The sequence below is a fragment of the Podarcis erhardii genome (assembly GCF_964252035.2).
Source record: "Podarcis erhardii genome assembly, chromosome: 6".
In the NCBI taxonomy this organism is placed as follows: Eukaryota; Metazoa; Chordata; class Lepidosauria; order Squamata; family Lacertidae; genus Podarcis; species Podarcis erhardii.
Window position 1 is genome coordinate 64,653,642 of NC_138510.1, and position 27,409 is coordinate 64,681,050.

At 42.5% G+C, this 27,409-nt stretch overlaps 1 protein-coding gene across 1 annotated transcript; it reads left to right on the plus strand.

Annotated features, from left to right (window-relative positions):
- Nucleotides 1-4,197: 4,197 nt before the first annotated feature.
- CTH (cystathionine gamma-lyase) lies at nucleotides 4,198-27,409 on the plus strand. Its single transcript, XM_081867292.1, has 12 exons — nucleotides 4,198-4,580; nucleotides 9,195-9,276; nucleotides 9,837-9,932; nucleotides 12,590-12,699; nucleotides 13,558-13,689; nucleotides 16,182-16,239; nucleotides 17,846-17,923; nucleotides 18,915-19,067; nucleotides 19,847-19,968; nucleotides 22,055-22,107; nucleotides 24,568-24,706; nucleotides 26,175-27,409. Exons 1-12 carry the CDS (start codon nucleotides 4,413-4,415, stop codon nucleotides 26,199-26,201), a joined length of 1,218 nt encoding a protein of 405 aa, XP_081723418.1. The 5' UTR covers nucleotides 4,198-4,412; the 3' UTR covers nucleotides 26,202-27,409.

Genomic DNA, 27,409 nt, shown 5'->3' on the forward strand with positions numbered 1-27,409 from the left:
CTGTAATTCATGAATGCTCATAATGCATTAAAGTATTTATTAATATCCCCCCACGCACATGGGAAGCAAATATTGTATTCAGATATACAGAAGCATAAGAAACTGCCTTATACAATTTCAAACCATTGATCCATCTACTATTGTCTACACCAGGCATCCCCAAACTTGGCCCTCCAGATGTTTTGGTGCTACAGTTCCCATCATCCCTGACCACTGGTCCTGTTAGCAAGGGATGATGGGAGTTGTAGTCCCAAAAATATCTGGAGGGCAGAGTTTGGGGGTGCCTGGTCTATACTGACTGGCAGCAGTTCTCCAGGGTTTCAGATGGGGTCTCTCCCAGCCCCGCCTAAAGATGCCAGGAATTGAACCTTGGCCCTTCTACATGCACAGGAGATACTATACTACACAGCTATCCTGTGTACTGGTTTATGGAATCAAAGAGATGGAATCATTATGCCTGCTTTATATTTTCTTCCAGTTCTTCACCATGCTAAGAGCATAGGCCATGTGATACTTGGGGACTTAAGTGCTTCAAAGGCCTAAAGGTTTTTAGGATCATTCCAGAAAGCCAAATAACTCAACACAGATACCTAAGGATTGCCACTAAAAAAACCCCAGAAAACTCTACAGTGTTGTAAACATCAGCTTCAGCTTCAAGCATTAGCAGGAGGCAATACTTAGCTCTATGCTGCGAAAGCAAATTCTGATTTCTTGCCGACCAAGCTGCTGTTAAATGCACAGGAACAGGCCAGAGTTCTTTTCTGGTTAGTTGATAGCCTTGCAGATGTTGAATCTCAGAGAAGTAGATTTGTTAAAAGAGTATGTTATTAATAGAATGAGAATTAATACAGCAAACAAAAAAACCTAGCAGCTCTTAACTCATTTTCAATTGAAACACACCTTGAATTCAGCTCAACAATGCTGAACCCCTGCATCTTTTTTTCAGTATCAAGGTTAGATAAGTAGTAATTAATAAAAGTGCACCTAAACACGTGCATAATGCCTTTCTCTTAGCACTTAGTAACCACAGCCATTCCTAACACATCTGAGGTTAGAGGAAAGGGATTTAATATCAGAGGCTGTTGCTTAAAGACGAAAAGTTTTCCAGCACTGCTCATTGTCATTTAGAAATGAAGTAGTGAGCTGGACAGCACCCAATAGAGAATAGCTTGATCATGAACAAAGCCATTTTTTAGAACAATCCTGAAGCAAACTCACCTGCTTATTTACTAAAGCTGCATCCATGTAACCAGGTCTACAGGATTTGAGTCTCTGTCTACAATGCAATTATTGTTAATACAGTGGTACCTCGGGTTAAGTACTTAATTCGTTCCGGAGGTCCGTTCTTAACCTGAAACTGTTCTTAACCTGAAGCACCACTTTAGCTAATGGGGCCTCCTGCTGCCACCGTGCCGCCGGAGCACGATTTCTGTTCTCATCCTGAAGCAAAGTTCTTAACCTGAAGCACTATTTCTGGGTTAGTGGAGTCTGTAACTTGAAGCATTTGTAACCTGAGGTACCACTGTAGAAACAAGCTGGCTGAATTTGCCTCATGACAACGTACTTAAATGCATGTAACTGCTTGAAAACAATGTAATCCCATTCTTTCTATCTTTTATAACTTTGTACTCCAAATGGCAAAATTGTACAGAGAAACAGCCCCACCCTAATCATGTTTACTTGGAAGTGAGTCACACCGGGGGGGGGGAGTGATTCACTTCCAAGTAAGTTTGGTTAGTATAAGAGCCAAAACAATTTAAAGCACAATTCTATACATATGTTCTTAACAGCATAAATGAGTACAGTGGGGTGTACCCCCAGGGAAGTGGGTATAAGATTGCAGTATGAAGGTTGTGTGTGTGTGGTAAATTGTCTCTTGTCATCATCATATGACTGGCGTGATTAGTGGTTGTGGGCATTGAACTCCCATGGTTCCTGCATTGCTGAAAGGCTCTAGAAAAGGGATGGGAAAGTTTTTTAAAACCAAGGGTTGCATTGCCTAAACTTTCCACTCTCCTGTGTTAATATGTACATGAATCTTCTGGGCATGGGCATTCTGGGATTTGGTGTGGATTATCAGTATTATATCCACTTCTCTCTTCCATGTGAACCACATGAACCAATCTTGCTATGAAGCACCTTCTAAGGATCCTTAGAGTTTAGGGTTGGAAATGAACTGGCTGATGGTGAATAAACTGAAACTTGGTCCAAGCAAGGAGTTTTTCTTAGATTGCAGCCCTGGAGTGGTGAAAATGTCTGTCTCAGATGGGCACAAACTGTTCCCCAAAATATGGGATTTGTAGATTGGGATCCACTCATCCTTGATGGCTGGGCTAAGGCTTTGCCCAAGACCATGTTCTATCAACTTATCTGCAATAATAAACATGACTGCCGTTTTAAACATGCTTGTTAGTGATCCCCACCAAATTGCTAGTGGGCTTCCTATGACCCCCTGGCTGGCCACGATGACAACATAATGCTGGACTTTACAGGCCTTTTGTGTAATGCAGTGGGACTCCTCTTATGATGATTGCTAGATTGTTTACTGCCCCTGGTTCATATTCCTTTTATCAGTAGATTACTCACATGCTGATTCCTGCAGTTCAGCCTCCTGTTAAGAACACAGGAGCAGGAGAGCAATTTTCCTCCCTATCTCTTGATATTTCGAAACCTTGCTACTGGGTAGTGAGTGCCATTGAACACATTTTGGAGCTATGATTAGAGGGGAAGTTGCCATTTTAAAGGAACTGAGACTTTAAAGCCTTGGAAAATGTGGCTGTAGGGCACTATAGTAAAAAATAAATAAATCCCCATCTCCCCTCCCAACAACCAACACCACATCATTAGGCAATTTCCAGAGGGGTAGCCATGTTCATCTGTTGCAGCATAACCAGCCCCCCAAATAGGCTTGGATAGATCCATTGAATTCAGTGGATATGCTAGGGTTGCCATATGTCCAGAAATTTCCAGACACAGCTGGTATTCAGCCCCCTAAAGCAGTGTCTGTGTGGAAATCACTGAAATGTCCAGAAAAATCCAGACGTATGGCAAACCATGTCTGAAGTATAGATTTTGCCGAATTTCCTTAAAAGCAGCTCAAAACTTCATTTTTTCCCCAGATTTTGCAAAGAAAAAAAACAAAACAAAACAAAAAGCTCAATAACTTTTGGCAAAAAAAAAAAGTGCTCCACAACTTTTGTGTCCAGATTTTGAAATATGGCAACACTAGGATATGACCAACGTAGGTTAGTGGGTCTGCTCTAACCTACCTGGATACAACTAATATGAACAAACTGATCATAGCCGAAGCTTTTGAGAACTACAGTCTACATACATACATACATACAAGAGTGGAGGTGGTGGCGGCTAATTGTAAGCAGTGGGCTCAGAAGCAAAGGAAATGCAGAAAAATACATGGCGAGAAAAACAGTTTATTTCCTTTGTTTTTAAGTCAAGTTTAAGAGTTAGCTACCGTCAGGCCTGGTCCCAGATTGGGGGTGTGGGGCTTAGCTGCTCCCCCAGCACTCTCCCTCGGCCACTGTGGCAAGTGCCGCTGCTACAGCTGCCAACTCCCCACCCCTTGACACCCTGGAACCGCTTGCAGCTTGTGAACTCGATTGGTGTCAGTGGCTATTTCAAAATAGAAAATGCCAGCACTGCACTTGCCTTTTTTTTGGGGGGGGGGGGGGAGAGACACGTGTTCAGAGAATTCAGGGAGGCAAAGGAGCCAACTCCTAGGGTCCGAGATCTCAATAAAATATTTGAGGGCAGCGGCCCCCCCACCCCCAAAGTTGATGGGCAATGCCATTCAAATAGTGTGCATCTTGTGATCGGTTATGGGAATGGGGCTTACCTAGCCCCCCGCCCCCCAAATCTTTTATTCAGGTGGGGGTGTGCTGCAGGGAGGACGGGCTGTTGTGATCTTTCGTCGAAGCTGCTTGGCTCGCTGCCGATGGCAGGCAGTGCACCTTCGCCCCAGGCCCCAGCCGACGGCCCCACGCCGCCCTCTCGGCTCTCCGACCCCGAGTCCACCCCGGTCGCGGCGCGACGCGCCTCCGCCGCGCGCCAATGAAGGGCCCCGGCCGGGCCAGCGCGTGGCGGGATAGGGCTGCCCCATCTCCACCCACCGCCAGGCGAGGCGACTCACTGGCCGGGCGGCTCGCCGGGGTGGAGCTTCGCCCGCCTTAAGGCAGCTGCCCCTGCCAGCCACCGGGAAGCCGGCGAGCCGCGCAGGAGAGAAAAGGCAAATCTGACCCGAGATTGCACCAGCGCTCCTCCTCGCCCTCGCCCTCGGACGTGCTCGAGCCAGCGGCATCCGCAGCAGCGACCCCAGCTCACCCCGCGGAGCCAAGATCCCAGCGCCGCCGCTCCTCCGACACCCAGGAAGGAAGGAAGGATCGCTTGCCGCCGAAATGGAGAACGCGAAGCAGAGGCACGCCGGTTTCCTGCCGCCCTTCAGGCACTTCGCCACGCAGGCCATCCACGCGGGGCAAGAGCCCGAACAATGGAAGTCCCTGGCCGTGGTGCCCCCCATCTCCCTCGCCACCACCTTCAAGCAGCAGGCGCCGGGGAAGCACAGCGTGAGTGAGGCGGATGGGGCAAGCAAGGCTTCAGAGCCGGGCATGGGGGGGAAAGGGCAGGACTTGGAGGGAGGGGGTCCTTCTCTGTCTTCACAGAATCGTAGAATTGGAAGGGACCTCTAGGGTCATCTAGTCCAACCCCCTGCGATGCAGGAATCTTTTTGCGCCACGTGGGGCTCGAACCCAGGACCTTGAGGCCAAGAGTCCCATGCGTCTACCGACTGAGCTGTTTGCTTTAGTTAGGGGCTCTCAGAAAACAGCGCCCCCCTCCCCATCTAGTCAATCGACTCTTTCTGTCTGCCCCAAGCCACACACCTGTCTGTTCTGCTCAGACGGCTCTTCAGCTTACCCATAACTCCTTTCCTTCTCGCTCAATGCGCCTAACCAAGGCTGCAGCCCCAGCTATGTTTCCTCAGGAGTTAACTCCACAGACTACAACAGGGTAAGTGAGGTTAGGATTGTAGGCAGAGGCTGCGATCCTAAGGTTTTATGGCAAGTGGTAGAAAGAAGTCTGCACAGAGGTAAATCCTGTGAGTTCAGTGGCACTTACTCTCTAGTAACTGTGTACATGATTGCAGCCTCTCTCTGTGTTCTAATTATCAAAACCACACACACACACTTTATATATCGATATAGATATAGATATATCTCGAGATCCTAGCTTGCAGTTTATGAAGATTTTCAGTATATGTCTGTTACTGATTCCTACATCAAAAAGGCTAACCCGTATTGGCTAAATTGTACATTTCATTATGATAATCCTCACTGCATTGTGAAAGTCCAGCAGAAGCACCTGTTGCCTATTTATGAGGCAAGAGGATGACATCGCCTCCTTTTTGATCATTTTGCCTTACCGCTTTGCATTTTGAGGGCCAAACAAGACAATCCTGTCTCTTGTTTTTCCGCGGAGCAACTGCAGGTGTGTGATCATGATAAGGACTTTGGCTTGTGGGGAGGACTTTGTACCACAGCCCCGGTGAAAATTGCTCTCCTCCACCTTCCTTCAAAGCTGTTGTGCTTTGTTGCATGGTTGGCACCAGTGGCAGCTTCCCTTCCAGGGCAAAGGGCAGTTCAAGAGGGAGAGATTTTAATTGGGACGGTGATATCGGGGGTGAGGTTAATCCCAGTCAGTCCTAACCAGGCACACTCTGCTGCTAGTTCGAAACGCAAGAGACGCGTGCATTTCAGTGTGAAATTAACAGACCTAACTTTGATTCCCTTCCATCAGTTAAAGTCATTTCTATGCTTGGAAGGAGCTCTTTCATTAACTAAATAAAGGCCAGCTCAGGATCCAAGCCAAAGTCTTCAGAAGTTGGCCTATGTCTTGCTATCCCAGAAAGCCAACCTAAGGTGGCTTGTACACCTATGGAATTGATAGTGTTTGTTCACTTCGTTATTAGAGAATCTAGATAGAATAGGGAAAACACTAGAATGCAAAGATGCTATCTTTTTTTAAAAAACCATTCTGTAGCAATGCGTGTCCAAACATGGACTGGTACAGATACGTAGTATTGTTGACACAACTGGCAGGAGAAGTGACCTGTGCTATTCCACTTGTCTGAATTACCTGTCCCACACCTGTCTCATAAAGGTCGAAATTCTGTAATTTAGCTATTCAGAAGAGGCAGCAGTGAACTGAATAGGACTGGATTCACCCCCTTCTTTTCCATTTCCCCACCATGGTTGATGGACAGAATCTTAATCTCGCCCTGTTGGATGGTTCCTTCCTCCATTACTTTTCCACACCTTTTTTCTTAATTTGACTCCTCCAAGTACAAGTGAGCAAATGTTTAACCTTTTTAAAAACAACTTGGAATTGCTGGCAAAATAATGCACTGTCTGTTTTTGCCTTTGTCACATAGACAGACATGCTAGAATTAAAATAGGTAGTATATTATTAAGTGTCATGTGGAACCTCAGATATATTTTGGCTTTATATGATTATGGAAGAGCAAGATGCTCATGTGGAGGGGGCTACAAAGGGGGGGGGTGTGCGTGTGCAAGCAATGGAACTCCAGATAGGAAATGTGTTGCATCTGTACTATTTCAGTCACCAAATGACATTTCTGTGTATAAAGTACATACTGATTTCCTCTTTCTTTCTTTGTTTGCCCTTTAGGGTTTTATTTGCTTTCTTTCAAGCCCATTTTGTTCTTCTAGGTATGGCAAATTTGGCATGCTATTTGAAAACATTTTAAAAGCAGATCCCTGATTTAGTTTTGCCCAACACATTCAATCCATGTTGAATTTCTGGATTATCATCCTAGTTGGGTTGCAAGAAAAAGCTGACTCATTTTTAACTCTGCAGATTCTTGTGGGCAGGGCCGAACAAACTCGCCTTGCTACCCTGTCCTCTGCATGACACAAGACGATATGGAAATTGCATAAGCAAGTCGGCAGCTTTCCAGAGTATTGCATTACTCATTATGTATCTTGGGTTGAAAAAAACCTGTGTGTTTTTAAAGCAATGAAACGCCACGTTTCATAAAACCAATGAAGAGTCTCATGACATCTTAAAAGACTAAGTGGTTTATTTTAGCATAGTCTTTAATATGCTACAGAACTATTAGTCCATTGTAGCAAAAACAGGTATTCTTCTGTATATTCAGTAAGATACTTAATACTTTACTAGTTGACGTACAAGAGTTTAGCCAAGCAGGAAGAGTTAAAGTACAAAACCACAGGCGGAAAATATGTACATGGTGTTCTGTTCGGAATAATTTGTTTCACTAGAAAGCATTGTTTTCTCCCCCACTCCAAGGCTGGCCAGCTTGGATTCCTAATTTGTCATTTTCCCATATATTCAGACTTTCAAGTACTCAATGCTAGGGCAAGAAGGCACTGTAAGTATAATACAGTCTTACCTCTGTCTAAGAACAGTCCTTTTAACGATCAATTGGGGCAATGCAGGAAGCTGGCTGTGGTGGAAAACTCTGAAGATGATGCAGTTCCCTGTGGTTTAGGGCTGCTCTTGCGGTTCTCACCTACCTGCATTTCGTGACCCTGCCAAGGAAACAAATTTGTATGAAATTCATAAGCCATTTTAGTTTTATGATTAGTGGACAGAAAAGGAGGCAATTGAACATTAAGGTCATTGGTTCTGCTCCTGCTCCTATGCTATGCTATAAAGTTCTCCAGATGTTAGTCTACATATCCCATTATCAGCTAGAGGTGATGGAAGCTGGAATCCCAGCAACATCTGGAGTTCCTCATCCTTGCTCCGAAGAGAATGGATCTGCTTGGCTTGTGTGATAACCTGGAAGACAAACTGCTTCCCTAGCAGTTTCACTTCTGCCGCATTTAGAAAGCTTCCCCTTACTCCCGTCCTGGCCCTGAGCTCCATATATCTGAATTATCCCCCCTACCAGTCACATAACTCTGACTTGCAGTCTAGGTCTTGTTTCAGTTCCCCATTCCAAGACCTCCTGTCCACTCTAGGAACACGGAAAGCTGCCTTCTACTGGGTCAGTCTGTCTAGCTTAGTTTTGCCTACCCTGACTGGCAAGCTCTCTGGGATTTCAGACGGAGACCATTCCCAGCCTATGCTGGAAATCAAACCTTGGACTTTTGTGCAATGCAAAGTCCAAGGCTACAGTTATTATAGCATTAATTGCAGGGCATGCAAGGTGCCTTACAAAACACAGGAGGTGCAGCCTTGGGCCTTGTTTTTGCATCAAGGTGTGTTTTCTGCATCCTCTTCCTCCTGTATCCTTCTCCTTTCTCTGGTCCCTCCGCCCGCCCCCCCCCCCCCCATTTTATACCTGCAACAGAATTGTACTAGGAATGTGTGCTTTTTGAAATAAATCCTCCATTAGCTCTGCTATAATGTTCCAAAGAGCAAACATTTCAAATGAGCCTTGCCATGGGAAATGCAGGTCTTATAAATTGTCAGACTGTCACGTGTTGCTTCCACAACCTGTCTTTGAGCCAAATGATTGTTTGATTTTGCTTTCATCCCAGCTGTCTGCCAACAGTATGGAAATTTCTTTCAGGAGAAAACTCAAGTGGCTGCCATAGGAAGCCTAGCTGCAAAGAAGGATTGGGGGCTGGGCTTCTGTACCTTTAGTTGTTGTTTAGAACTGTTAAAGGTGCAGGAGCCCTGGGACTTGCGACTTGACTGTGTTGAAACAGTAGATTGCAAGATTTAATCTGTTTTCATGATTTGAGTTTCATATAACATGTTGTTGTTTTTCAAGGAAGATGGTAATAAAGGCAAATGGAAGGAAATATATGGAAACATTTTCAGGATTTCACAAGAAAAAAATCTAAGAGGCCACTTTCTTTCTCTTTTGAATTGACTTGCCCTCATTTGGTGCATAGATTCCAAGCATCAAGATTTTTTCACCTTGTACTGTCAATTCCACTGCAACATATCTTCCAACCTCATCCTTGAAGATCATTTTGGGACTGAATTTCTCTTTAACATAAATCACAACGCCTCTTTTTTTAACCTTATCTGAAGAAATAAATTCCTGGCCTAATTTTGTATTTTGCAGAATTTTCCTGTGGGTTCTTATTGCAGGTGCACATTATAAATAATTTGATCTCTAATAATTTGATCAACTATTGATGTATATTTAGCTTATTTTATTTTATTTTTGTTCTCTTTCATAGGGCTTTGAATATAGCCGCTGTGGAAATCCAACCCGCGATTCCATGGAAAAGGCTGTGGCAGCACTGGATGGTGCCAAGTATTGTAAGCTGTCAATATTTTCATTACAAAAAAATGATGATTGTCTTTGGCTAACAGTACACATAAGGTGCAACAGTAGTGTCTTGGAAAAGAGACAAAAAGGGAAGCTATTGGTTTTTGGTTAGCTCTGATTCTGGTATCATGCTATGCAACAATGCAGCTATATCTTTGTATTTTATCAATTTCATCAAACCTGGATAAATTACTTTTGGCCACGTTATTAAGGCATTTCCTAATCCACATTTTCAGGCGTGGAATGCTTGGAGTTTGACACGGCTCATAACATAAATGTCCACAATCATCTCCATAATGTAGTGGTTTTTTTTTCTAGATTCTTGGAATTATGGGTAACTTTAATGGTTCTAGATAAAATTGTTGTTACCTATTGTGTCAAAGCCCCATATCTAATCCACACACACACACACACACACAGTCACAGTAAGCTCTCCTTTGAAAGCGACTTAAGTGTTCAGAGACACACACCTGCCACAAAGCTGAAATATATTGAAGAATTCATTCGTTCACTTGTCAGATGTTCTTTGTTTATTTCCTTTTCCCGTTAGGTTTATCCTATGCGTCTGGGTTAGCAGCTACGGTGAACATTGCACACTTGCTGAAGGCAGGAGATACTGTTGTTTGCACAGACGATGTCTATGGGGGTGAGTGCTGTACTTGCATATGGCAGGTCTTAACTGTCCTAGATGTAATCTCAGGGTTGTAATCCAGAAGCGTTTCAAAGATCATTAACCTGAGCCTGCACACTTAGGTCTTTCACTTCAGCACTGAGGATGGCTTGAAAGTCAGCAGTTATAACAGGTCAGACACCACAGGTGTGACTTATTATCTTAATTAATACTTCTTAGACAGAGCCAGTTGACACATCCGGCAGTGAGGCACTAACTGGTGTTCACACATTTGTGATTTAGCCCTCAGTCACATGCCAAATAAAACTTCCATTATGGACCCATCATAAGCCTTGCTACCGTTTCCTGGGCATAATAATAGTTTTATTCCTGGGCATAATAATAGCACTAACTAGTCCTCTGTTACACATGGATTTGATGCACCTATCCTGCCCTTGAAATTAATAGATTTTTGTGCTCTTTCTTTAGTTTTCCAAAATCTTTAGATTGGTGTTCTTTCATGCAATACGTTGGTTCATCATTAGTTGATCTGAACTTGCTAAGAAGCTTTTTGCTTTTTTAAAAACACTTTTTAAAAATTCAAACCTATGCCCTATTGGATTTTATTTTCTACATTGTCCATTTCGCAAAGTATGGCTTGCACCATCCTTTCCCAAACTAGTACTCTTCATATGTTTTTTGGACTGCAGTTCCCATCATTCCTGACCATTGCCAGTGCTGGCTGGGGCTGATGGGAACTGGAGTCCAAAATATCTAGAAGCCACCAAGTTGTGTTTGGCCGACTTTAGATGCTATTGTAGCATACAACCCTGAATCTGTCTCTCTTCCTTCAGCTCCCAATACCAGGTTCCTTGACTTCCACCTGACACAGAGTTCTCAACCCCAGTTGTCCTTTCTAGATGTTGTCCCATGTAGCTGTGTCCAGGAATTGGATCAGCTCTAGCGAGTTGCCTACCATTATTTGCATTATGAGTTATAAACCACTGATAATTACTGATTTTCACCTAAGACAGTGTTTTCCCTTTGAAATAAAGTGGTGTCACTGATGTGTGTTAGGATAATGTGAATAATGCTTTAATGCGGCTAAGGTAAAGGTAAAGGAACCCCTGACCATTAGGTCCGGGTCATGTGGCCAGCATGACTAAAGCTACTTCTGGCGAACCAGAGCAGCGCACGGAAACGCCGTTTACCTTCCCGCCGGAGCGGTGCCTATTTATCTACTTGCACTTTGATGCAAACTGCTAGGTGGGCAGGATCTGGGACAGAGTAACAGGAGCTCACCCCGTCACAGGGATTTGAACCACCGACCTTCTGTTCGGCAAGCCCTAGGCTCAGTGGTTGTCATGAGGTTTTCCTCTGCTGAACTTTAACACATACTCTTGGACTAACTGGAGGGGGGCCAGGAAGATGGCGCCAGGTCAAGTCTCAACTGAGTCTCTGTTGCATGAGTAGGAGCTCTAATGATCAAATTACCCTGATAAAAAGGCTCAACCTATGAAAATATCTGCCAACTTTTATCAGTAAAAGACTCCGGGAGCTGCTGGGTGGACTTTTAAACCTCCCCTCCCTTTCAAAGCTACTTAAATCAACTTTGAACCACCTCTCTTGAAAAGCCCATAAAGCTGTGGGCTGGATAAAATAGCCCTATTTATTTCCGAGTATGAAGATGGTACTTACAAGACACATACTCTTTAAAAAACAAATACCTCGTAGGCAATAAATAGGAGTTGCAGACATTTACTGTATGATTTCACTGGGTGAAAGGTGGAAATCCCTTACCCAGAATCTCTGTGCTGTTGACTGTGCAGCTACTGGTGCATCAACTTTCTGGGAGAACAGCCAAAGATAGCTTTAGGGGTAAGCAAAACAGGTATCCATTTACCATAACTAAAAGCGAGGGGTAATCTAGGAATGATTCTCCTTGTGACTGGGCCTCTCACATAGCAGTACGAGCAGAGAAACATGTTTTCCACAAAAGCGGAAGAGGGCATGGCTAGATCAACACCATCAGCCAAATGTTTCCTTCTGTCATTTGATATCTGTGATTGTGCCAGTTTTATTCCTAGGAGCAATTAGAAGTCAAATAGGGTAGGATTGAAGTCTAGCGTGATAACAGGAAGGGGGATTTATGTAACCTCTACCACTTCGAAATTATCTGTTAAGCAAATTTGTTAGCTTGGGAAAAATATTCTTTCTAGGAATACTTAATGAAATCTAGAAGACAGGCAAAGTAGAGAAGCCGACATTCTTTGTTTAGACCAGTGTGGCTTGATAAAAGGATTCCATCTACATTTGTAATGTTTACTGAACTTTCAGAAAAGAAGAGGTGTGGGTTGCAACCCTAAGCATTTCACCAAGGAATTGATCCTAGCAAGATTTATTTCTTGATTTATTTGATGAAGAGGCCACCTTAGAACAGAAAACGCTATTTACACATCTATTTTGAGACCAAAAGGCAGGCTGCAGACATATTAATAACAAAAATATTTAGGATTGGGCTGCAAATCTGCTTACCTTGGAAGTGAGACCCTGGAAACCAGTGGGGCTTGCTGTCGATGCTACTCTGGACGCAGCTGTCGTTAAATGTCCTACCTTGTGTTGGTCCTTTCTTTGTTCTGGTTTCCATTGCTTTCACCTTCAATTAATTAAATGTGGGTCTTTTCAAATCCTAGGTACCAATAGGTATTTCCGGAGTATAGCATCAGAGATGGGCCTGAAAACTATTTTTGTTGACTGCACCAAACTGGAAAACCTCAAGGCTGCAATTACACCAGAGACCAAGGTAACAGAGGAATGCTCATAAAACAGTGTTTGCAACATGCCTGGGATGACTTTATTATATCAAGCCTCCTCGGTTTACAAGGGCCTGGGAGTGACTGCAGATGTGTAGGAGAGGGAAATATTAAAGTGATAATACTACAGATCACTTATATACTGACACTGTTGGAGCAAACTCTTCTTTGCTTTAAGAGGCAAACACAACTGTATATCATGTAGCTGTCACTCCTGATCTCTGGCAAGTGCCTGGTGGGCATTTGCCAATGTAAGCAAGAATGGTGTAAGTAATATGAAGATTATTTTTTGAAAACATTATTGGGTATGATAGGAATTGGAGCAGGATCGCTTGGATCTTGTCTATCCCCTCATGACAGCTTGGGTGATTGCCATTGGAATTCATTTGATGAACAAAACATGCATGATTGGATCCTCAATTCTGGCAACAACAAGATGGTCATTGGATACAACCCAGGGAGTTTTCTGGGTTGGTTCCAGACACTTGAGGCTAGTACAGCTCCCATCCAAATGGCTGCAGGTGAAATTGAAAAGCAGGTTTGATGCCCAGGATTTAAAGTCTGGCAGTTATTTCCATGGAGCCAATTGTGATTAATCAATATGGAATAGTGAATGTGCCACAACAACAGAAGAATCTGTTCTGTGGTGGGGTGGGTGGGTGTGCACACACGCATGGGTGTGTAAGCAAAAGACAAGCTCAGATTCTAACATAGGTGATAGCCTTTCCATTCAGTGTTTCCTTGAAACATAGAAGAGAAAGGCAAGTTATTGGTGATATCAACAAAATCATATACACTTGTGTATCATTTCATAACTTTTACTGACTGACTGTCTTCTCAATAAACAGCTTGTCTGGATTGAAACTCCTACAAATCCAACGCTGAAAGTTGTTGATATTCAAGGTTGTGCTGACATCGTCCATAAGCATAAAGGCGTTATTCTTGCAGTGGACAATACTTTCATGTCTGCATATTTCCAGGTAAGCTGATTTCCCAGTGCAGTCCCAGAAGTGCTTCATGCATATAGTAATTTTTTCCTTCTCAAAAACGGTGTCACAGGAGGGAACTAGCAGTGATGAACTCTTCTGTGTTAAAGTGGTGCTGAATTTTGGATATGTGGTTGACTTTTCCAGGGTGTGTAGGCATTTAATGGCTCTTCCACATAACATGAAACAGCATGAGACCACATTTTCTGGCATGTAAACCTGCTCAACAGGGGACATAAAGTTAATCTGGTAGATAGAGGGATATGTTTCTTGTTTTCTAGAGCAAGCTGCAGCATAGTTCTGTGCATGTTTACTCAGATGTAAGCCCCACTGTGTTCAGTGAGATTTACACCCAAGCAGATGTATTTTGGTTTCCCTTGTCACTGATCTGGTAAGTTGTGTGGAAGGTGGGGTGGAAATTCCGTAATTTTATGTGGAGTATTGGCTTTTTATTGATGATCCACTGATCTTTCGTTTCTTTAATGGAATAACATTTTTTTCCTGTTCTTAGTAGATGAATACTCCTTTCAAAGCGATAAACTAATTATATATTTTATCTGTTAATACAGATAAATAGGTAACCTTCAAGGGGCTCCAGTTAGGCTTACATGGTTCTCTGCCTCTCCTTGTTAGCTTCACAACAACCCCGTGAATTAGCTTAGTAAGAGACTGTGGTTAGACCTGAGTGCACTTAGTAGCTAAATGGGGATTTTAAACCTGGTTTTCCAGGTCCTAGTCAAGAACTCTAACCACAACACCACACTAGCAGCTCTTGAAGTTATCTTCAAATTAGCCATGTGCTGGAGTTCTTGTCTCCCATCAGTATCAGATCTCCCTCCTCCTCTTGCTGTATATAAGAAACTATTGAGGAAGTGAAGGTGTCCAGTTACCAGCCTAGCTAACATTTCTTCTGTGGCTATACTGAGAGGAGCTGCACTGCATTGGTAACTCTGTAGTGTTATATGGCAGGTATTAATAAGTAATGGCTTTAGCAATTCAATGGCCCCCAGAGTTGCTGTGTCAACAACTAGACCTGTGGTGTGGAATATTCAACATAGTGGGCCAACTGCATAGTGAAATGCTGGAGACTGCTGCCGTACGCACTGCAAGGACTTCACAGCACAAAGAGAAAATGTTTCAGCTCACTAGCTTCAAAAGCAACAGAAAGGTCATTGCTAGTACATTACGCCAAGTTCATGCAGTGTTTCTGTTACTGGTTTTGAGAAGTTGCAAAGCGTTCCTAGTTCAACAAGTATTGGACTAACATGTTCCTTCTAAAATTTAATTTATACCTTGTACTGTACATGAAGTCCAGCAACCACGACCAAAAGATAAATAAAACAACAATAACCTAGATATTGACCTAGCCATCTAACCATATAGTTTAGCACCACTAATGTAGAGCCACTAATAACACAAAATTATTCACAAGAAAGGAGAAACTGGTATGATGGAGTAAGAGGGAGAAAAGGTTATTGATTGAAGAAAAAATTAAGCAAACATCTCTTTGATTCATTAACTTAACAGTAATGTTCATACTGGTTTTTTTAAACAGTTGCATATGGTTGCACGTGATTGTGTACTTTTAATTCCAATACATGCCAATACATGCACCATATTTCTATAAAGGTACCAACCTTCTGTCTTCCTTCCCTTACCTAAGTTAGTGAACCTGATCATACACAGGATGCCCCAAATTCCTGATAGCCGTTGAAAACCTATTTGTATTTTCAGGCCTGCTTCCATGTTGGTTGAGGGCCTCAGGGTTGGAAGGGCCCCTTGAGCTGCATTAGAGGCAATGACACTTACTTCTGAGTAAGCATGCCCAGGATTGCCCCAGGAAGAAAGAAAATACAGGGTTTAACTATGAAGGCGCAGAGTCTGTAATTTAGTAACCTATTTGAAAACCGGAAGAGCTGTCATGGTTAATAATAATAAAGCTACACTGAGACAGTGGTTGGGGAAAATACAAGGGTGGTAAATATTCCATGGAATTAGAAGCCTGATGATGACGTGGGTCTATAATCTAGCCCCATTCTCCTTTACTAATCCTCCATGACCAAACATTCCAAATAGATTAGCTGATATAATAGAGTGAAGCATTGTCCAATTGTCCAATTTCCAGTGTGCCAGAAGCAGAGGATAGAAAAGAAGAGATGCTATGACAGTTACAGTATTTCTTGGGGAAGAATGCATTTATTATTATTATTATTATTATTATTATTATTATTATTATTATTAATTTATTATTTAGGTCAGACCCTAATGGTTGGCTAAAACCAGTTGTTCCACATTCATTCCCTATGAGAATTTAGGGCAAAGAGAGAAAGAATACTCGCAAGAAGATACTTTAGCATTAGTCATCTTGCTTAAGAAACCCATATCCAGTTATGTATATGCAGTGTAAAATTCCTACAGCTTCTGTTTACAGATAATAAAGCAGTACTTTTTAATTCTGAATTCATGTGTTTATTTTGTTGTTTCAGCGTCCTTTATCTTTAGGAGCAGACATCTGTATGTACTCGGCAACCAAGTACATGAATGGTAAGTGCCTGAGTGTTGTTGCAGTAAACTTCCATGTTATATTGATACTTACTAATCTGACATTACAAACAGTCAAGGCTACCAGACCTAAAAGGCATTCTATTGTTTCTTTCTACTTTCAAGTTTTTATTTTCTTCATGCCACTTTGAGGGTGTGTGTGGGAAGGTTGATTTATAGTAGTGCCCATAATGCATCTGCCCATCTTCCAAACACAGTAGATGTACACAATGGTTATTGTCTAGACTGGTTTCCCTTCTGAGGACTTTGTTTGATGTTAGTTTAACAACAACTCCACAAGGCAATATTGTATTGAATATATACTTGCTGAATGAGGAGCTCTTTCGTTTGAAGTCTTTCTGCATTTTCTTTTTTCTTCTTCATTTTTTTTAATTGATTTTCAAAAATTCAAAACAACACAAACAAACAAACATACATACATCCTATTTAAATCTTGGTAACATTGTTAAGTGACTTCCTCGTATCCCCTTGGTTGAATTTCATTATATATATTTTAACATTTTTCCAAAATCGATTTTCTCAAAAAATTAACTTGATCACTTAACATCTTTCATTCTTTCTAATTTGACTTTAAACATGCCAAGGAGTGTGGTGGAGTCTCCTTCTTTGGAGGTCTTTAAGCAGAGGCTTGACAACCATATGTCAGGAGTGCTCTGATGGTGTTTCCTGCTTGGCAGGGGGTTGGACTCGATGGCCCTTGTGGTCTCTTCCAACTCTACGATTCTATGATCATAAATCTTATCCTTACATATTTGAATCCTAAGCCTGTCTATTATTTGCAAGCTTTTCCAATTAAGTTATCTTAACATATTTAACTAAATAATCTTTAAATTTCATCCATTCTTCCTGGTACTCCTCCTCCTTCTGGTCATGGACTCTTCCAGTCAGGTGACTGGTGAAGTCTTTCTGCATTTTCATTCTTGCCCCGGGGTAGAAAATCTTCCTCAAATGTTTGAAAAACTCATTGTGTCCAACTAAAAATTGCACTGTACAGGTCTGAAAGGAATCGTTTTGAGGTGCTGAGGGGCTTTGCCACTGAGCATTAGGGTCCTATCTGGTGCAAGCCTCTTTCCAAAGTACTCACCATCAAGGTTGCAAAGGCAGCAGAGGGATAATCAGTTTTTGGCTTCAAAATAAGCCACTCAAGGAAGATGATACTACTAAGAAGAAATAGGGTGTCATGCTTTGCAACAGAAATGCCCTCTCAAGAAAAGGCTGCCTGGAACCCTCACCTCTGCCGTTTAGGTTTCAGAAAAAGGCATTTCCTCACTTTTAAGAATGAACTGCTAATGTAAGCATTTTTAAAGCTTAGGCCATTTTCATTTGAATGGGCTGTTGTTTTTTAGTTTCTTTTTTGTGTTTGCTTTATTGTTTTTTATCATTTAAAAGGTGCTGTAGTTTCTAACCATGTGGTTAAATGCCTAGTGGGCATAGATCTATGTTGACATGAAGGCTATAAATTGGGTATAATTAATTACACAGGAAGCACGTAGAATAAAGCAGAGGAAACAGCTACAATTTTATGTCTGACTTCTCTACTTAAAGAGGGCTAATTTGCCATTGTCCTTCTGCCTCCTTGTTTCTTCAGGTCACAGTGATGTTGTAATGGGACTGGTTTCTGTCAATGACGATAATCTCCATGAGAGGCTCAGATTTTTACAATATTGTGAGTACACAAAAAGATGTGATGAATGCAGGTTTCTGATACCTGCCTACTTAAATTCAGAACTGCATTTCTGCGGTAGTCAGTCATTTGTTTTACGCACGTTTATCTGACTTATTGTCAAAAAGCCTCCCACAAAAAAAGATTTTGTGCAGCCTTTTTTACCACCCCACTTTCCTTGGGAGCAAAGAGATTCATTCTGACACCATAAACCAGTTGGCTCTCATGGGAAATTTGAAACTGCAGTGCTGAAGTCATGTTTCAGGCCTTACTAAGGCCTTCAGTGGCCATACATGAATTAAGACTGAGCTGGTGTGTTTCCTCACTTGAGGCCTCTGACTAAAATCTACAGCTTGAGCTGGAACAGTTGGTGCCTGAGATGCAAGTGCTGCTGCTGTCTAGTCCATTATCTATCAGGCCTGCCCAAGCCTGAAGGTTCATGCTTCCTGTTAAATGGAGGGCCTGTAGTTATATATCACTCAATGTAGTGGATAGATTGTTTAATTTGGGCCCTGGAGATCTAGATCAAAATCTCACAAAATCTTGAAGCTCACTGGCTACCTCTCAATTTAACCTTTCTCAGAGTTGCTGTAAGGATGCATACATTACCTCAAGGGCCTTGGAAAAGCAATGTGATAAAAAATATAATATCATTGTTTCCTTCTTTGCCTGCAGAGGATTCAAAGACCTAAATTAAAAACCACATCATTTTGCTAGGCTATGTCTCAGTTCCTGAATTCGAGGTTCCTGCTTCAAAACTCAGAAGCCTTAATAGCTGCAATGCCACCTGAATGCTATATTTCAACTTTTTGATTAAAACTCTGCTGGGGTTTGGGCTTCTGTTCTGAACATATGTCTATACTTTGATGAGCCAGCAGTATTGTCTTGCTGAGTTTCTCCTTATACTTTTCCCCAATGGGGCTGAAAAGCCTATTCAGCAATAAAGCCATTAGCAAAGAGGGTTATCTCTGTGTTTCTTTTTTCCCTTTTCCAGCTCTTGGAGCAGTTCCATCACCTTTTGACTGCTACCTTTGCAACCGGGGTTTAAAGACACTGCAAATCCGCATGAAACAACATTTCCACAATGCGCTGACGATTGCCAAATACCTTGAGTCAGATCCAAGAGTTGAGAAAGTCCTCTTCCCTGGTAAGTTGGCTTTACAGAACCTGGCAGGGGATATAAGCTCTTGCAAAAAAGTGCCGCTGGCTGTAATTGGAGCGAGGAGAGAAGCAAAAGAATCTGCATGACTAAGTGGACTCTTCCAGCTCAGTAACTCTGAAGACTCAAATGACTGATAAAGGGTGGAAACAATAAGTGCTTGTGAATGTCTTGTTCCATATCTGCCTAGGGCACAGTTTGTTATTTGAATTTCCCTGCCATGCTCTCACTTTCTTCCTCTCTCACATATGTTCACAATCTTTACATGGTTCAATTGGCTTATTTCTTTACACACACTCATCCCAGGCAAGCCATTCAAAATCCTAGTCTTCTCATGCATTATCCTTTTGTAAAGCTTAAACGCATGTAGAAGATGGAGAGGTATTGAACTGTTGGCCCAGTCCCTGATGGTGTGTCCCTTGCAGCTCCTACAACCTCTGTGGACACCTTGAAAGGGGTGGCAGCTGTCCCTTGGAATATGTAGTCATCATGGGATCAGAGGTTGTAATAGCAGGTCCTTGCTCCACCTTATGGAAGTGAACCTTGCAGAGATATTTGCGTAATGCTGTTTATATAACTTTTGTAACCACAATTCTTTTATTTTTGACAAACAGCATTTTCAAACTTAACTTGCTTTGAACCATAGCAATGATCAAAGTACATTTTATGCCTTGGTCTAGCGACTTCATATTTTAATAGATTGTGTGTGTTTTAAAGCAACAATAACCTAAATCTGGATGCTCTGAATAATTCATAACTCGTTTCAGGATTGCCGTCACACCCGCAGTACGAGCTGATGCAACGCCAGTGCACAGGCTGCCCAGGAATGATCTCCTTTTACGTTAAAGGAAACCTTGAAAATGCCTCCACATTTCTCAAAAACTTAAAGGTAAGAAAGAGGCCTGATTTGCATTGCTTTTGAAAGAGGAACACTCCCCGCCCCTCCCTTGCCAGGATATTGATGCTATAAACGACTTTGCAATATGCTTCTTCCCTTAAAGCGTCTCCACCCCCATCATTCTACCCAGACACTGAGGTCCAGCACCGAGGGCCTTCTGGCGGTTCCCTCACTGCGAGAAGCCAGGTTACAGGGAACCAGGCAGAGGGCCTTCTCGGTAGTGGCACCCGCCCTGCGGAACGCCCTCCCACCAGACATCAAAGTGAACAACTACCAGACTTTTAGAAGATATCTGAAGGCAGCCCTGTTTAGGGAAGCTTTTAATGTTTGATGTATTACAGTATTTTAATATTTTTTTGGAAGCCGCCCAGAGTGGCTGGGGAAGCCCAGCCACATGGGCGGGGTATAAATAAATTATTATTATTATTATTATTATTAAAGGAAGCTTTAAAGGACAGGCTGTCCCCAAATGTAAATAACTAACCTTGTTATGCAAAGTGGCACTAATGACAGGGAAGGAAAAGGAGTATTTTAGAAATGATGTGTTCATTCAGGCAACTGCTGCTTGCCTAAGATATCACGTAGTGCCACTCAGGGCCAGCCAACTCTCCTGTCTGGAAATCTGGAAGCAGGGGAGCCCTTGCTTATGTAACACTGGCCTGGTGTTTTGAAATGCCTGGCATTAGTGCTGAGTCCTCAGAAGACGCTTGTCAAATCAATGCCTCATCCGCATGTATCACTGGAAACGTATGCTGCTGCAAAGACTGCTGTGCAGTCATTTGTCCTGAATTTCTGCCAGCGGCATATCGTTCATCTTGGCTTGCGCCCGCTGGCTGTGAACAGGCATACTTTGGTTTCACCAAAAGTTGGCACCTAAATTAACAACAACGAATGAGCCAAGAGCTTTACTGTACTTCAACAACAACTGAAGATATAAACATCCCACAAACTAGGGCTGGCTAACTTTCCCCTCCCTGCTCATAAAATGATCAATCTGATGACCAGGGAGGGGGCGCAGTTTGTATCCCCATCAGGCACCGGGCTGGGCAGATAGGTTTAAATTACTACCCTGCAGTGCTATGTCTAATTAATACCTTTTTGCAGCTTCTACAAAAATTATTGAGGTCTTGCTGAGGAGGGCAGATTGGGCACCGCAAACCAGGAGGTAGCCATGCAGTCCATAAACAACTAACAGGAAAGTCATAATCCACCTTCTGGGGGCAGGTGGTAATATGTTTATCACAGTCATTTACCCCCATATTGCTTTAATTCTATCCCTGGCTGCTATAAACCAACCAAGCAAGAGGAGAATCGTATATCATTTCCAGAAAATGCTCAAACACAGGTTTTTGGAGAGTCTCTAGGGAACAGAAATTTCACAGAAGTTCCTGAGAATGCCTGTTGTTCCCCTGATTTTTTGATTTATTTATATTTGCTCCTAGGTGGAAAACCTGAAAAGCTTTTCCTGGCCTGTATCTGAGATTGCCATGGCACAAAGAGACAAATGTGGTCTCTGGGGCTGATGGGAGTTGTAGTCACCAGCTTGGCCAAGGCTGCTTATGCAATTACTATTAGTTAACTAGCGGGTAGGGAGTTGTGCTCACCCCCTTTGGAATCCTGGGAGCTCAGGGGCCCATAGGATTTAATAGGGCAGGGCTGCTGAATACAGTGTTGCCTTCTCTTCTTGCCATCCTTCCACAGGGCAGCAACTCAGTGCAGGCTTGGCAGCTACAGTCTCTTTCCCATGCCCTAGTACAGGCTTGCGGGAGAAGCCATATTTTGCCACAAAGATCTCCGTGTCATGCAGAAAGGAAGGCACATTCTGGCACCTGCCATTGGCCAGGGGACGAAGGCCACTAGGAAGCTGCTTCCCTTCGCTCCCAGGAACAAGTTTGCTTCTGCTCCTCTCTGCCGGAAAGAGCATTTGGCCCCAGCTGACTAGAGAGCTGACAGCAGCAGACTCTGGCCTTATTTGTAAAGGGACTGAGTTTCAAGTGAAAAGTTGAATGAATGAATGAATGAATGAATGAATGAATGAATGCTGGAATATAATGCTCCATATTCTTCTTTGTTTTAGCTTTTTACACTGGCTGAAAGTCTAGGAGGATATGAAAGCCTGGCAGAGCATCCGTAAGTGAAGTTAATCTGAAATCTCTGTTGGAATCAACTATCCTTATTTTATTTTAAATCTGTCTAATACTTAATACGATTCAGACTAATGAACACAATAATAATTTGGCCACAATGGCCAAATACTGTACTTTATCCCACCATTCTTTCAGTGAAGGGAGATTTATTTTATGTAGTAAATATATAACTTATGAATTCTTTTTATGAAGGGCTGATCCTTCAATGTAGTTGAAAACAAAAACTTTTTGTTAAGGTTAAACTTAAGGTTAGGTTAAACTTAATTTTAAAGGCCTAAAATTTGTTCATGAATAAATTATATTCCTCCCAGTATCTTTTAGCCACCAAGCATTACTGACATAAGCTATAGTGGTCTCGTTTCTCTTTTTTGCGCTCCCAAAAGGTGGATAACTAATTTTAATTTTACCTTATTTATTTTTACTGCCATCATATCATTTTGCCCTCATCTTTTGTTGTTGTTACCTATAAAATATCCCGCTAGCAAATTTGTCCTTTGAAAATACTAAAACCAGTGAGAATTCTTATTACCTTGGAGGATTGCAGTATTTTACTACAGTCAACAAGATAATTATATGGGAAGTATTTTTTAGTTTCTTTTGCTATTTTAAAGTCTTTATTAGTATCCAATTTCAAGCCATCTGCCACTACTCAGCCCATATCTATCCCAGATCCTTAACCAGTTAGATGTTTAAAGAAAATCCTCTTGGCATGAACAGTTCTACTGTTTTTATTCCTCCATAATATGCCGTGTAGTGGTACTCTAATCAATGCTTTCTCAAATAATGAACTGGCAATCTGCTGTTTTAAGCTGTGTACAGAGGAGGGCATGCTTGGTACAGGAAACTGCTGAAGAGCATATGATTTTGTAAAAGTGTGTATTTTAACGTTAGACATGGTACAGATTGGAAGCATCACTTTATCACTTCTAAATTACTGCACCTTTCAAATTACAGGAGTTTGGTGCTAGCATTTCTTTGCCTCTTAGGAAGATTTATAGCCAGGAAAAATGACAAGGGAAGTGAACACAATCTTTTTCCTGGATGTCATCCTGTGGCCATATCGAACCCTCTGGTTAACAAGACTGGCCTGTCCAAATTGGATAGAATCACTGCAGGTTCTGTTGCCACTGTAGATATAATTGTACGTTTTAATTTTGGAAGTCCCTGTGAAACCTAGATGTGATGGAAAACAAGGTACATTTAAAAAATAAATAAAGATAAAATAACACTGCAAGCTGGACATAGCTAGGTCCGAATCTCTAGGCAGGGCTTCTCATTTATCAGGGAAATCCACATTTATTTCCTGGGTCTTTCTAGACCACCACGAAAGCCAATAAGATGCCACACAGTGGAGCGGCAAAGGTTCCACCTCTCTGCTGACAAGACACACCAGTAACTTTTAGGGTCTCGGTAGGATTGAATATGTTTACTGTTGTCCTTGGAAGCTTTCTTGCTGCATTCTGTCCAAATGTAACTTCTCCTGTCTGGGGCTGAGCTCTGGGAAAAACTGAGCTTTGCTAAACAAGAACTTTATGGCAGAAGGATGAAATTGCTTCTGAAAGCAAGTGTAAGGTATCAGTTGACTAACCATCATTACCTCCACCCCCAATAATGTTGCCAAGAAAACACCCCATCAAAATAATAATAATAATAATAATAATAATAATAATAATAATATTTATTATTTATACCCCGCCCATCTGACTGGGTTTCCCTAGCCACTCTGGCCGGCTCCCAACAGAATATAATAATAAAAAGCAATAAAACATCAAACATTACAAACTTCCCTAAACAGGGCTGCCTTCAGATGTCTTCTAAAAGTCAGATAGTTGTTTATTTCCTTGACATCTGATGGGAGGGCGTTCCACAGGGCAGGCACCACTACCGAGAAGGCCCTCTGCCTAGTTTCCTGACTGCCATCTAGAAAACTGCTTGCTACTAGCATAGCAGTTCCACAGCCTTCAGGAAGGTGTCACTATCCCCGAGCACTTGACATGGATTTGAGGCCGTAGTCTAGCATGATCTTAGTGCTCACTTGATGAGGTTCAGAGATCTGTCTCTTAAAGGGAATACATTGGCATTTTGCCCATGGGTTGATAGCTGCCTCTCTGCTGCCTCTGTACAATTCTTTTTAACTGTTGCATCTGGAATGACAGACCAACCCTCCAACATTACTGGGTTGCCCCAGCCAACCTGGGCAGCTTCCAACATGTATAAAAACACAGTAAAACTGTAAAAAAAAAAACCTTCCTTATTCAGGATTGCTTGGGAGTCAGATATTTCCATACCCTCCAACATTTCTGCAGTGAAAATAGATATATCCTAAGGAAAAGCAGGACATTCTGGGATCAAATAAGAAACCATGATGGCTTCTCTAAATCAGGTACATCCCTGGAAAACAGGGACACTTGGAGGGTCTGACAAACTATCTGTTCTTGTTTAGTGCCATCATGACTCATGCCTCAGTCCCAAAGGCAGACAGAGAAGTCCTTGGGATCTCGGATACGTTAATCCGCATGTCTGTCGGTTTAGAAGACTCAGAAGACTTGTTAGAAGATCTGGACCAAGCTTTGAAGGCCGCGGTAAGTGATTTCCGTTATGGAGAAATGTAGGGGTATGTTTTTGCTTTTTAGCTCCCCCCACTGCTTCAGAAGTCAATAGTAATTCTGATGAGCCCTCAAGTTACATTTGTCAGATAACTTGACAGAACACAGCTAGTAGCGAGAAATGTTTTTGTAGTAAGCTCCTGTACTATTTCTTACTATACATACTATATAGGTCCATGATTACTGAGCAGGCTAGCTGAGAATATTAGTGAGGTGTTGGGGCCAGGTCCCTGCCCCCCTCCATGCCCATGCGCACATTCCAATTTATATTCACACGTAGCCCATACACTCCTATAAATACACATAAAGGTAAAGTAAAGGGACCCCTGACCAATATGTCCAGTCGTGGCCAACTCTGCGGTTGTGGTGCTCATCTTGCTTTATTGGCCAAGGGAGCCGGCGTACAGCTTTCGGGTCATGTGGCCAGCATGAATAAGCCATTTCTGGTAAACCAGAGCAGCTCACGGAAACGCCGTTTACCTTCCCGCCGGAGCGGTACCTATTTATCTACTTGCACTTTGACGTGCTTTCAAACTGCTAGGTTGGCAGGAGCAGGGACCGAGCAATGGGAGCTGACCCCGTCGCGGGGATTTGAACCGCCGACCTTCTGATCGGCAAGTCCTAGGTTCTGTGGTATAACCCACAGCGCCATCCATGTCCCCATAAATACACAAATACACATACAGGCATACTATTCCAGGGGCTACCAGCCTTCTGAGGCCAGCAGGCCCATTTTGAATTTGGGTATAACCCAAAATGGCTGCCACGGGGGCCATGATATAATGGCAGATGCGTTGAAAAGAACAGCAGACGAGGCACAACCACAAAGAGGTGTGGGTATGCAGATGGGGGCCGGGGAGGCATCTACATCAGTCACCACTGCACTTACTTCCAGAGGGGATCTCTTTTGCACTTCTGTTCTGCTCAGAATCGGAGGAATGTGGGTGTCCAGTCCTGGAAGTCAATGAAATTTGGTCATGTTTAAGGGGACACCCTCAGTGTAAGAGAGACTGAGCCAGTGCAAACAAGGAACTGAGCAGGAAGAGCAAATCGTCTCTAGTACAATTGTGGATTTCTGAGGGGATATTTACTAGACCTGTTGCAGGTGCCATAGGACTCATGCCTACCAAGCATGAGAACTTGACAAAAAGGGATTACCGGAGTGGTAATGGCACTGAAGATTAGCTTTAGGCTAAATGACTGACAAAAAGCATGCTGAATTTTACTGACAACTACACGTCTTTTGCAAAGCGACCAAGATGCGTTTGTCTGCTGACTTCCTCATTTTTCTGCCAGATTCTTTTCCCTTTAACATAGCAGAAAAAGGCAGCTGGGAGTTTGGATGAGTAGCATAGTGTGTTACAATATGAATCTGATCTGCAATTAAGTTGAGTCATTTAAAGAACAATAGTGATAAAATTTCACTTGCTTTCTCTTGCCACAGATTCCCGATTACAGAATCTATAACTAGGAATCTTGACATCACATTTAATTCCTGCACATCTGTAATACAAATGAACTTGGTGATCAGCTGCTCATGAACTTCCATTGGATTAGATTTCCTGCTGAAAATGAAAAAGTTGATGTTTTTGACGCCCGGAAAGGAAGCCTAGAATACTTGTTGACTCCACAACCCCCTTTTCCCCCCAGTAGTGTCTTCCGAGGTCATTTCCTCATTGTCTGGTTCCTTTGATTTAAAAACAAAAAGAAAGCCATATTTCTTGACAGCAGTAGTTCCCAGGTGACCGTGGTCCACACTCAGGAAGATTGTGCCCAATCACACATATTTATATTTAAATATAAATACATTTAAATTAGTGTGGTATAATAGCTAAAAGACTGTGCTGTAAATCAGGAAGTCCCTGGTCTGAATCTTGCCTTAGGGTAGGGTTACCAGACGTCCCCGGTTCCTGGGGACTGTCCCCGGATTTGCAAATCTGTTCCCAGGAAACATGGCAGCCTCAGCAGCCCAGAGCCAGCCTGGTAGCACAGTTGGCTCTGGCTGGCTTCAGGAGCTGCTCGCTGCCATGGTGCCCGCCATTTCTCCTCGCTGAAAGTCCCCATATGATGTATCTTGTGCGCAACAGTTTTTTAAAACTGTGCATTTATGTTTCACAGGGTGCAAAAATAGGGCTTTGCACCTTTTATACAATATGCATGTGTGCTTGGGCCCAGGGTCTTTTGCCTCACCATCCCCACTACTGACTCCCTGTTGCTACTCAGCTTCAAAAAAAAAAAAAAAAGTGTCCCCGGAGTCATTGGAAAAAAAATTTGGTAACCATACCTTAGGGAAGCCAGTCTCTCTCAGCCTCAGTTTCCCCCCATCCACAATACTGGGTTATTGTAGGGATCACAACTAGCTAATGTTTGTGAAGTGCTCTGAAGTCTTGAAATGGCTATGCCAATAATATTATACTTGATTATTTTGATAGAAAATTGCCATTATGCCAGCATACTTGGTTGTTTCTTGTCACTGTTATACATGCTGCTGATTTATTTTATTGTTTTTAAATGTTAATAACCAACTTGGAAAAAAGACTGCTGCATATACCAAGTGTGGATTTTAGATTGGTTCCCACTGTTTTTCTCCTGTGCAATATTGGAAAATGAAGCAAAAAATCAGTTGCATGGCACCCTGTGCATTAGGTTTTTATCTAAAATAAATAAATATTGAATTTG

Excerpts from the sequence above, each read along its gene's own strand:
- CTH (XM_081867292.1), top strand. The coding sequence starts at position 4,413 with ATGGAGAACGCGAAGCAGAGGCACGCCGGTTTCCTGCCGCCCTTCAGG. Across the intron at positions 9,277-9,836 it reads ACTGGATGGTGCCAAGTATT|GTTTATCCTATGCGTCTGGG; the intron begins GTAAGCTGTCAA and ends TTTTCCCGTTAG. Across the intron at positions 22,108-24,567 it reads GAAAGCCTGGCAGAGCATCC|TGCCATCATGACTCATGCCT; the intron begins GTAAGTGAAGTT and ends GTTCTTGTTTAG.